General features: G+C 46.5%; 1 protein-coding gene across 2 annotated transcripts in view; it reads left to right on the top strand.

Moving 5' to 3' along the window:
* The window catches only part of EFNA5 (ephrin A5), a 284,983-nt gene extending 278,145 nt beyond the window's left edge, over positions 1-6,838 (top strand). For both annotated transcript variants that reach the window (XM_065922710.1, XM_065922618.1), the window contains one exon: positions 2,342-6,838. In XM_065922710.1, coding sequence (XP_065778782.1) covers positions 2,342-2,463 — 122 coding nt within the window. In that variant the 3' untranslated portion in view covers positions 2,464-6,838. The remainder of the gene's footprint in view (positions 1-2,341) is intronic.
* Positions 6,839-12,232: the final 5,394 nt, after the last annotated feature.

Here is a 12,232-nt window from a genome sequence, read left to right as displayed (position 1 = left end):
TTCCTCTTTAGAATTCTGAACTTTGCTCAGACTTAACCCAGATGACAGCCTGGCTTTCATCTTGCTCCCTGGAGGCCACGGGACTGCCCAGCACCGAGGCCCTGTTTAATGACAGGTTGCTCATAGAATCCCAAGTCAGGACTAGTGTGTCATGGTGAGAAGAGATAAGCCCTGATGCCCTAAGGGGGCTGAGTTTTTTTTTTTTCCTTTGAGGCCAAGATGGTAGTTACTGGTTGGTGGCTGAGAAAAAGACTAGGCCCGAAAGGCACATTTGGCCTCGTGGTTTCTCTCCTGTGGGAAGCCAAAGTTTTCCTCTCAGAGGTCCGCAAGGGTCGTTCCCCTGCCTGTGCCGTGGGGGCCCAGAGCACAGCCAGCCCTCGCTGGGCACCCTGAGCCGGTGGGGACGGCGGCCCCCTTCAAGCTCATTGAGCATCTACCTGTTTCTTGGGTACCTTTCATCAGTCCACGACCTGACTTTTCAAGGAAGAGGACTGGGTAATAGGTTAGTGAAAATAAGACGGAGAGGAACCCAGTGACTGATGTAATTTCAGGCGTATCAATACAGTACAAGTGGTATTCCAAAATGAGCCCTGAGAATCCTCAGGGTTTATGGTTCTTTCACAGTTAAGCCCGAAGTCCTCTATTATTCCGAGTAACAACAGATTGGTGCTCTTACGACACTGATTTGGATTTTCTTTTCAGGGCTATTCAAGGGCATTTACATCTACCTCCTAACTCCAGAATTAGTGCATCTGCAAGGCTAAGAGCAGGGCAGAGAGTCTACAAGTCTTTGACTACATCATGCGGGGGCTTTCTCTTCCGCTCTGCATCCTTTTAACTCCCATTCTTGCTTCCTAGCCTTTTCTAGTCTCCTCGGCTACTAGGTATTCCACGCAGGTGTGCTCAGGTCCAGGAGAGGAGAGCAAATTTGACACAAGGATGGGACAGGCTAACATGATAAGAGCAGGAGCCTCAGCGCTGAGAAGACACGTTTCTAAGTTGATAGAGGGAGAGAAAGTAATGAACAGAAGCAGCCCACGAGTGCCCAGCTCAAGTAGAAGCCAGCCCGAGCCTAAAAGGCAGTCGCTTTAGGACAAATAACAAGGGAGCGTGCTCTACCTGGTAAAGAAGAGGCATGTGATGTGATGTGAAAACAGAGATGCATTTAAGAGAGTGAATCCATTGAGGGGTTGGAGCTGGGATTTAGGGATGATCCTCTGAGGTCTGCAGAGTTGGGAACAACCAGGGCAGCCTCACTTGTTGCTATTTCCTCTGACCGACCACTGAGTGAACCCACCCTGCCAATCCCTAGGCTCCCACAGGAAGCCCCAGGGATGCTAAAATGAAATCTTCCGGAGAACCCCGCTGCTGGCCCCAGTGTAGGTCAGGGATCACCGGATCTAAAAGCAGGAGAGCGGCCAGGTGGAAGGAAGGAGGCGGGCAACACGAGAGCGTAGTGAGGTCCACCTTTGGGTGCTAATTGCTGCAGAGGTCCTGTCTCCTAGTTAGGCCTGTTAATCATGCCACACCGGAAGGCTGTCCAGAGTCAGAGGCAGTCTCCCAGAACACTTGATGGCTAAATAAAAGAAGCTTCCTTCACTTAATCCATTTTATTTAGGGGAAAATTTGCATCCACGTTGATGATTTATGTGCCCAGCTTCAGCCTGATAAAAATAGTCAAGTTCAAGTCATTTAATCCTGAAGATACAGGGTCTGTAATAGAAATAGCACCATAATTGATTCCTAATGGTAGGCAAGCCAGCGGGCACCGATTTATTTAGGCTCGGCGAGCATCACGTATCGTTGAGTTAAAATGCTCCTTTATCATTTAATTCTTCACCTCTGAAAATGCATCTAGACGTCCAGCAGCCAGGCATTTACCACTAATCCTATGAAACCGCTAGAAAGAGGGAAAGGGGCGTCCGGCTCTGGCTAACCACTAATACGCCAGCATTAACTGCGCCCCGCCGCGCCGCCCCGCCCGGGTACTCGCTTCTCCTGGCTTCTTGGGTCTAGAAGGCCGGCTCAGGGGCAGGTTTGCGCGTGGTGTGTGTGACTGCCACGGACCCAAGCCGCTCACGGGCCAGAGCTTACCGCGCCTGCACGTTTTCCTCCGGCTCAGTTTCTAGGGACACCGTTCACGTTGCCGAGAAAGTCCAGTTTTCTCTGCCTGTCCCTTTGTTTGCTGTCAATAATGAGTGATGATGCAGACATGAAAGTCAGTGGGGGCACAACTTCGCAGAGGGCGGCGAGGTCTGCGAACAGCAGGCTGCTGCTGCAAGAGGGAGTTATCGTTAAGGCTGTGAAGCCTCACCGGGACGTGTGCTTTCTGTTCGGACAGATGACACGGTCCACGAGTCGGCCGAGCCGTCCCGCGGCGAGAACGCGGCGCAGACACCGAGGATACCCAGCCGCCTGCTGGCCATCCTGCTGTTCCTCCTGGCGATGCTTTTGACGTTATAGCACACTCTCCTCCCGCCACCTGTCGCCGAGAACATCGGGGTCTTGGAACGCCGGAGACCCACCTAACTGCTCATCCTAAGAAGGGACTTGTGATTGGTTTTTTCCTTGGCAGATGTCAGAGGTTTTTTTGTTTGTTCGTTTGTTTTTCTTTCTTGCAGCCTGAATTCTAAGCAACAACTCGGGGCCTGGGTGGGTGGGTGGTGGTGTGCTAGAGTGGTTCCTGCCTCCCTCACCCCGCCGGCCCCGGCCCCTGCCCTCCCTCGCCCCCCTGCAAAGTACACGGACTCCAGGTGAACGCGCCAGGCTGTCGGAGCGGCCCCAGCGGGCGAGCGCCCCTCCGCCGGCCGGCTGTCCGCGCGCGGACCGCAGGAGGCTGCAGCGGCCGCCGCGGGAGGGGAGGCCCGGGGGTGTTCCCCTGGCCCGGGAGGTTCCTGCCTTCTCCTTCGGGACTGTAGGACGCAGGGCCCCGTGTCAGCCTGTCGAGTCCAGAGGGGAGGTATTACGGAAGAGATCAGACTACACCGTTTCCTCTAGGAGCGCAGACACGCACGGGCTTCTCAAAGGTTGAGACCCTGGTTTGGTTTTGTTTTCCTTTGCAGATGACTGTCCTAAACCATCCTTGGCAGCGAAACTTGTGCCCCGTGCAAGAAGCCTTTGGTCTAGGAGGCGGGTCTGGGGCCGGAATGCTAGCACAGAGCCAGCGTGAAAGCAGAAAACTAGGATGGGTGGGGACATGTAACGTGTGATGAGTGCCTCTAATTTTTTTGGTGACTGGGCAATGCACACCAGATGATTTTTTTTTTTTTTCCTTTGAATACTGATCACCATGGTGCTACGACTTTTTTTCTTTTTTCTTTTTTTTAAGAACCTGAAAGAGGCATTTTTATGAATAAAGTGACCTTCCCCGAGGCTGAGAAGCCAGGGTCGATGAGTGTATTACGGAATAGCTTTGGATACTCCTCTGGGGGACCACGTGTACCAAGGAAAGGATGTCAGGGGCCAGAGGGGACGAAATCTGGCTTAGCCGGAGCGCCAGTGTGGTGTGGCCTTTCCCCAGCTCCCACCCCAGTGCCCACACTCGGCTCCGCACTCCACGACTCCAGGGCCTCCGACACGCAGCCCTGCTCCCGGGAGTCAGTCTGTACTGCTTGGGAGGGCTAAAGGGAAATTTGGAATAAAGATTCCAAACTGTGGAAAGAGAAAACTCAAGAGTTGATTTTATATCCTTCCCCTTTCTGACACAGCCTGAAGCCTAGGGGGAACATGTGTTTATCTGTGGAAGATAAACAGGATGGAGTCCCAAAGACTTTAACAAAATATTTTTTTAAAAATCCACTAGAATAGAAAATACATTATTTAGATATACTTTATGCTGAGAGTGAGTATATATGCTTGTCCTATTTAAACTTGTGAGAAAAAAAGTGGTATCCCTTGATACATTTAGAAATATGGGGGGGGTTATCTTGTTTCATTGTGGGGGTGGGGCGAGAGGATAATAAATCGGCCAACGGGGATGTTACCAGGAAATGAAAGCCTTGGGGGTTTCTACTGCAGAGGGTGTCACGAACTTTGAACTCCAAAAACCGAGACAGGGAAAAGTGTCAGACCTATGGAAAAGAAATCAAGCCTTTTTTTTTCCTTTTTTTTTGCTATGGCAGGACACGTCAATAGAAACCATGCCTTTCAAAAACAAAACCAACAAAATGCAAGGATCGAGTAAGATGTGAAAAATTGGAAGCATTCCAGCACAATAAGGATTTTTTTTTTTAATTTTTTGTTTTTAATGTACATGTTTAAAAAAAAAAGAGGGGTCATATGATGGACAGATTTTATGAATGGGAATTTGCTAAAGAACTGTGAGCAGTTCTCGATTAGAGAAATATGTGAATGAAAGGCATCTGTAAGGCACGGCACCCTGGAGAGTTGTACACACGTTGGGATGTAATCTGGGTTCCCCTGATCCATCTGGAGCGGATGTTCAGGCTCCACACGTCTGCTCGCACGTGGAACCGTGTGAGTGGGACGTGGAACCGTATGAGTGCGGGTGCCAGCCTCGCAGACGCAATCAGTCCTGTTCCCCCAGACACCAGGAACGTCTCTGGAGTGGCAGAGTCTCATCACAGAAGGCAGCCACCATTTCACTGAAACAAAAGCTCACAGCCTTGGATTATTGTTATCATTTTTGCATTAACTATTTATATACTCGGAGCTCTCAGTACACTCAGTAATACTTCTTTTCTTATTAATAGTCACAGGCTTCTTGGTCCAGTGGGATTTGGGTAAAGGGGCGTGGAAAAGACACCTTCTAAAATGGATCAATAGTCAGAACCAAAATTATACTGCATGTTCTATAACCGCAAGGAAATCAAACGATCCTGTAATGATTCCAGTTTAGTCATAACTACATTAGCAGTGCTAATTTCATTTTAGAAATGGTGACTTCTGTGGTTTTTCTAGCATTTGTCTCTAACAGATGATGAAATAATTACTCATGGCCCTCTCTGCCATTGTCTTTCATTTTTCACAGTGAAATTAGACCCCTTTACTTCACCATTATGCCACGACAAATTAAATGTAAAAGGAAAAAAAAAAAGCAAGACTACCCACACGAGTAGAAAACATGCTTCTCTACCTATAAGTGACGTCATTGTAGGTAGCGCTTGGCATGGAGTTTTCAGGATGATTGGTATCAGACAGTTTTCATTTTGTCTAAAAAGTGCTGGTGGCCTTTTGTGATCGTGTTACAACCCTCAAGGGGCTTAGGAGGATGTCGACGCAACTTTGTAGCAGCTTTTAATTTCAAAACCAATTCAGACTCTGAAGGGCAGCTTTCGCTGCCTCTCAGCCCCAGTTAGTCAAACCCCGGCGACCTTTGCCCCGGTTGCCAAGGGCTTTGCAGCGTGAAGCAGGGAAATAAGGATCTGTCTGTTTAGTGGATACCGTGTATCCTTTACTAGACCAGGTAACAGTCCGTGTTAGTTTAGACTATTGTTTTGTACTGTACTTTCTTGGGTGGCAGAAGAAAGAAAAGTTAAACGTTAAAAAAGAAAAAAAAAAAAAACACTGCGTTCTTTAAATTCTGTATTATTAGCAACCTCTGTTGTATATAGTGTTTGATAATAAAGTATTAATTTGATTCTTATGTCTTTTGTAAGTGAGAACAATAGTCTTTCAGGATACAAAACATGCATTGAGGCTTTGAGACATCCAATGTATTCATGGCTAAGAAGAGTCACAAGCGGCTGAGACACTGCTCCATACAGGACTCATGTGTGGTCATCGCCTTCCCAATCTTAAGACTCCACCATCTTGGGACCTGGAACAACATGACTTTTTTTGATCGATAGCTTGTCCTCAATGTTTTCAAGGTCTGATGCTGGAGCCCATGGTGTTTCCCGCCCCCCACTCCCACCCCAGCATGTTGGTCTGCAAAGGTTTCGGGAATTCAGTCACGGTTCTGTATTTTGCTTTGGTTTCCTCTTTGTGAGAGGGTTTTCATAGATGACTGTTTCCATTTTTCTCCGGGAAGAGGCTTGTCACTGTCACGGGCAGCCAAAGCGTGGGAAAGATTGCAAACCCGTTCCCTTGAGAAGGTTGGCCGAGGGCTCTTCCTCTCTGCGTCACCGGCAGAGGCAGAGCCGCACGAACCTGTGGATTTTCAGGGACTTTGGTTTTCTCTGGTGCCTTAGCCACTGGCAGCACCCATTTTTATTAGTTTACCCAAATTTTAAAAACAAAAAGCAGTTTAGACTTTCTTCCCTCCATTCATTGCTCCCAGAGCTGTGATCGCTGATTTTTTTTTTTTTTTTTCCCTTTTGGAAACCACCTCCACGAAAACCCTCGTTTGCCAACAACCCCCTTTTCTTTATTTTATTTTATGTTTTGTCTCTCGCCTTCCTCCCACGTTTTGCTTTCCCGCAGAACCGTGAATGGGCAGGTCCGTCTCTGGTTTGGCATCACTGAGTTTTTCCCATGCGTCTGCCCCAGAGCTGCTCGGATGTGAGACAAATCTCCCTACAATGGGCGTGCCCCCATTGTCTGTACAGTGTAAGAGATGCTGGCATGATGGAGGTTACCCATGAGTCAGAATCCGCGCTCCATGCTTTGCTCGTGACACCGCATTGAAGCCACTCATTGTGTGTGCGTCTGGGTGTGAAGTCCAGCCCCGTGTGGTCCTGCTTGTACTGCCCGCTCTGCAGCTCCTTCGCACTTACTCATCGAGTGCTGTTTTGAAATGCTGACATTATATAAACGCAAAAGAAAATGTAAAAAAGAAAAAAAAAAAAAAACAATACAAAACACACACAGACAAACCCATAAGATCTGTATTTGTATATACACGTGTCCGTACAAGTTACCTAAATAAAAATTAAAGATTTTCATCCTTTTAATTGGAGCCCTCCTTCTACTTCTTTGTTCCTTGAATGACGCCTTTATTTCAGGGGCTACTTGCACTCTGCTGAATTTTTTCAAAATCCTTGTGGATAGAAAAGATAATACGACATGCACAAGAGAAGGCCTGAGAAGGTCAAAGAATGCAGGGTTCAAAATGGCCAAGTATCTAGGCACATTCCAGTTATTCTGGTGAGAAAATGGTGAGACTTCAGCCTTGTCTCAGTATTTGAGCCTTAAAATAGGCACTCTGACAAGCCCTGCATCCTAAAACTAGTGTCCCATGCAAAAGCTAAATACAAGCCGTGTCCTTTTACTTTGCACCTGTTTTTTTCACCTCATCAAGAAAAAGACAAAAATAATCATTTTATGGCAAATATCTGATACTTCCAAAAGAGAGAATGGCAGTAATAATAATAACAATCACCTCTGTACAATCCCAAGCCACAATTCTCACCACCAAGGAAAAGTGATTTATACCATATGACCTTGGGCAAGTCACACAACATCGTTGTTTCCTTATCAGTAAATAGTAGATTTATAGAAATGATCTGCTTAATTTTTAAAATAGTGTCCTTGCTGGACACTGCGAAGCCCATTCTGCCTCAGAGTGATAATGAGTTTTCTGTCTTTGACGATGACATTGCTATAAGCACAATTTGAGAATTTCAGCTGTAGAAGGGAGAAAGCATCAGATGTCTGACATAATAGACAACCTAATGCATTTCAAGACTTGGCTTTAATTATACCATGTTAACATTAAACTCATTGAAAGCTTTTTATTATACTTAATTATTTGACAGGGCACTACACACTAATTATAACTTACAGTAACCTTTTTTGCTAATGAAGAATGACAGCATTATAGAATGAGGAACAACTCATTAAAAAAAAAAAAAAGATGTACTGGACTACCTATGTGATATTTTCCAACCAGAACAGCATTGCGTGGTCATTATCATCATCGCCATCATCATCAAAAGCATTGAAGTGATCATGACATTGTGCTCAGCGCTGTGCCGAACGACATAAATGTTTACAACCTGTACTTGTAAAGTTTACAGTGTAAGGCAGACATTATGTGTCGACATAACATAGTAATGATTTACAGAGAAAATAAAGAAGTCAAGCATTTTTATTCTGCCTGAATGAGACAGGAGATAGATATTTTTATAAAAAATGAGAGGAGAAAAAAAATAAGACTAGGAAGCTTAAAGGAAATTATCTATACATATAATCAAGATAGGGTTAAGAGCGTCTTAAAAAAGTAGAAAAAACTTGGTGAGTTACACAACGTTGTGGGCCTAACAAGGACAGTGTATTGTGTAAGGAGTAAGCTATCACAGCTACAAAGGTGACTCTGGAGAGGAGAAAACCTAAGTATCTCTGATGCAAACCATGAGGAGTCTGGTCCAGAGAAATCCCCATGGTGCCCCTAGGAAGCAGGGAAAGTTATGAAGACAATTTCAGGTTCTGCTTTAGGGAATAATCATAGGCGGGTTCCAGGAGCCAAGAGTGTATCTACATTGAATTGTGAGCTGCCCAGGAGTCCAGCCAAGACGATGCCTAAATTTTCTCAGATTAGGCCAAAGGGATAAAGTAGATAGAACATCCAAAAGTGAGATCTAAGCTCCTTTGAAAGTGACTGTGAGTCCCTGATTAGAGAGGCCAGTTCCCGATAGATAGTGCTGCAGACATGCAGGGAGGCAGGCAGGATCAGAGACGGGACATGATGGCAAGAACCACGCTTCGTGAGAGAAGCATGTGGGGTGTTCGAGTCGCCTGAGCCGCCACACAAAAAGAATCAAAGCAGAGAACGTGGCGGATGAGGCACACGCGTGTATTGGAATCTCGTATCCCGGGGATGATGATCGGAATCTGTCATCTCTTGTTACAGGAACGTGTACAACCTAGGTGCCGTAAAGAGAGGCCGAGATGATTTGATGAACTGCTCACTCACCATTCTAACAGTTTCTTAGGAACTGTTGGCGAAACGGTTTCTTAGAGATTGTTTGCAAAGCTTCGTTTCATATTCTGCTGATAACATAAGCATACTTCAGGAAAAGTGCGGGCAGAAATGCTGTGAAAAGCAAGATGATTTTTGTACGGTCCCTCTGAAAAACAAGCGCTTCTGAAAATGATTATAAATAACTAATCAGGCCGATATTCTCTGTCAGTTTTTAGTTTGATACGTGCTGCTATATTAGTCAAGTCGTTCAGTAGTTAAATACATATGTGCGCCTATTTTAAAGATGGAGTTGTAAGTGTGGATGGTCCCTGTTGCCAGTAAATGTGCAATAACTGTGTGTTCTTTTTAAATATGGATGATGAATGGATGTATTTTTTTTTAAGGCAAGAAATTGCATTGCCTAAGGAATTGGTCAAGGGCACCATGGTGCTTTGGGGGAGGTGATTAGCCAAACCACTCTTAAAAAAAAAAACAGTACCTAAGTAAAAACTGAGCCTGGTGTACAAATGCTGCTTCTAGGCAAGTTCCCTCTTCTCCCTTCCATTTTCCAAACAGAAAGCAGCTTCTAAGCCCTTTCTACACAGTTTCTGGAGCAGCAGAAGACGGGGACTAAAAGGCCGAGTGTACATCCCAACGTAATGACCTTTCTGACATTTCCCATCAGAGATCACCGTACTGCCTTCCTAAGAACCTCAGCACATGCTCAGATTAAAACACAAATCCATTAATTTTCATTAAAAAAAAAATCACCCCTAGTTGCCTTCTAAGTGTCCCATGAATTCTGCCATCGTACTCCCAGCAATGGCATTGGTTAGGGTTCACCCTGAAGGAAGGCCAAATAAAGAGAACTTTCAGTTCCTCTTCCTGCTGTCTGCTTTTTGACTCAGTTTAATTCCTAAATGTGAGGGTTTCTGGAGTAAAAAGAAACCATTTTAGTAACACAACCGCTACCACAGCACCCTGGGACGAGGATGCCGCGGTGCGGACGTGGCAGGACCTGTCAGGTGGGGGAAAGGCACTGCCTCCCTGCCGCTGTCAGCCGGGGTTAACTCAGAAAAGTCCATCTAGTGGGCGGCTCTCTGAGTCAGTACTCTGCTTTGAAACATCCTGGAGTTTTAGTCCCGCTTACTCAAGCAAGAACTCCACGTCACTCGGTAACACATGGACGCCTGTCGATTTTGACAAGAACACAAAGAGAAGGACTCCCCCACCTCCCGGCAAAAAAACAAAAACACAAAAACCTCTCAAAGAGATTACAGCGGTAAAACAGAACGAAGTATTTTTGCATGCTGTTTTGTTCACAAGTGCCAGGGGTTCCCTCGGTCTGCATACATCATCTGAGATGCAGGTAGCCAGAGTCATTTTCTTTCATCATAGCCATGGAGCAAGTCACTAAAATAAGAGAAGGAACCTGCTTCTTCCTACATACTTCTTAGAAAGTGCATTTTATCAGCATCCGAGCATCCTCTCCTTTTTTTGTGTTCAGAGCTTATTCTGTTGGGCCAAACAACAACAACAACACCCTTGATTTGTGTAGCACTGAGTGTGGAACACAGAATGCCTCTGAAATCTGTGCTCTGCTTCCCCAGATCTGGACACATTTTCTGCCGCAGACAGAACAAGAAGATCTGTGTCTCTTTTTATTCTTTCCTAAAGACGGTGTGCCAGCCAGCAAGCTGACTCCATTTATTTCTCCTGTGGGGAGTCAGCATGTTCCTTCTCCTGGAAGAGGCAGGTACTTAAAATAGTAATAGGCTTGGTGGTGTATTGAGAGTATTTCATCCCAAGATCTTACAGGCATGAAGAATAAAACATAAACTAATGGCTCTTTCCAACAAGCTTGGAGAGAATTGACTGGAAAGGAGGACAGTCATCCTTCTTCCCTGGAGACGGGAGGAGAAAGCGCCTTAAGGCGGGTCGCCCAGGGAAAGAGCTGGAGTCAAGCTGATCCGAAATTTGGACAGAGGCCCCCAGTCTGTTACTCTTCATTCCTAGGAACGTGATTAAGAGCTCCGGCTGAAGAAAAACAAATGAGATGCTTATCCCGTCTTGGAGAAGTTTCGAGCACAGTGCTGTTGAGCGAGGGGCTCTAGGCACCTTCCCCAAACCCTCTTGTCTGAGTCAGCTATTTTATTACCAGCACAGACTTTACAAACAACACATTAACTCCGTGAGTTCTCAAATAGCCCCAGTTTCTGTGCGTAGCCAAACCGGTCTAAAAATTAGGAAGAATTTAAGAGAGGAATAACATGCATGTCTCTTCCTTCATTAAATTTCCCCTGCCCTGTAGACGCACGCTCACGCTTGTACACTTTTTTTTCTCTAATTTTATGTATTCACAGCACTTTTTTTCTTGACATCATCTACTCTCAGCAGTGTAAGGACACGGAGGGTCACTTGAGATATATTTAAACTTCCGTCTGATAACATCTGAGGCCACAGGGCAAACACATAGTGGTTAAAAGAAATCCTGCTAGGGGACGGCTGGCCAGGCCCCAGGGTGTTCACAGATCTGACCGCAGTGTAGAAAACTCCCCCCGGAGCCCCGCTGTACCTCGCAAAGGACCTGCGTGGGCGGCAGACTCACTCAGCACTGTGGATCCCCCGTGTCTTTTTCTCAACTCAGCTGACTTTCCCCCCCACAGAGCATCACGAGTTCTGGAGCCATCCTGACGTCCGTGTTCAGGCCCACAGCCTCCTTGATCGGTCTAGCTTGCTAGGAATGAGGATGTGGACCGTGAGGACTAGAGGATTTGCGTCTGGACTCCGAAGGCTTAGCTAGCCAGGGCACAGGGATCCGTGGAGGTGCCAGAAATTCACGTTGGGCTGGGACGTCCTTAAACGCTCCCGCCAGGTCCACCTTGCCTTGGACCTCACCGGGGCAGATTAGCAACCCTCAGCTTGCTCCTAGGTCACAGCTGAAGTCACCCTGAACCAGAGTGCCCTGCGTCCGGGCGGGTCCTGCCCTTCCCCCGCCCCTGTCAGTATTCAACAGAGCAAGTTAATCTCCCTGGTAAGTGACAGCTCTGCCCCTTGTAACTGGCACGGAATCAATTTTTTAACTTGATTTGAGAAGTGAGAAGAATTCGGTACCAGCTTGTGGCTTCATTAGCAAGCTGAATCAGTTTCAGCTGGAATCTGTTTGGCTGTCCTCATCTCTTAGTTCTGCTTTTTTTTCTTTCTTCCTTTTATCATCGATCTTGCGCACAGATTTACCAGCTACTCTGTCTACTGAGGACACCAGTCTCCTTTGCTAAGTCGTTCATAACAGCCACGCGCATCGCATTGCTCTGGCCCACACTTCAGCAGCTCCATCGAGAGAAGGAGGGGAAAGTGGTATATTTCCACAGAAACTGCCCCCAGCTCTCCAGAATGCCCTGGGGAAGCACAAGAGACAGCAGAAAAGGA

Source organism: Muntiacus reevesi, chromosome 1 (genome assembly GCF_963930625.1).
Source record: "Muntiacus reevesi chromosome 1, mMunRee1.1, whole genome shotgun sequence".
Classification (NCBI taxonomy): Eukaryota; Metazoa; Chordata; class Mammalia; order Artiodactyla; family Cervidae; genus Muntiacus; species Muntiacus reevesi.
The sequence above is the reverse complement of the archived record's forward strand: the minus strand, read 5'-3'. Positions and strand labels throughout refer to the sequence as shown.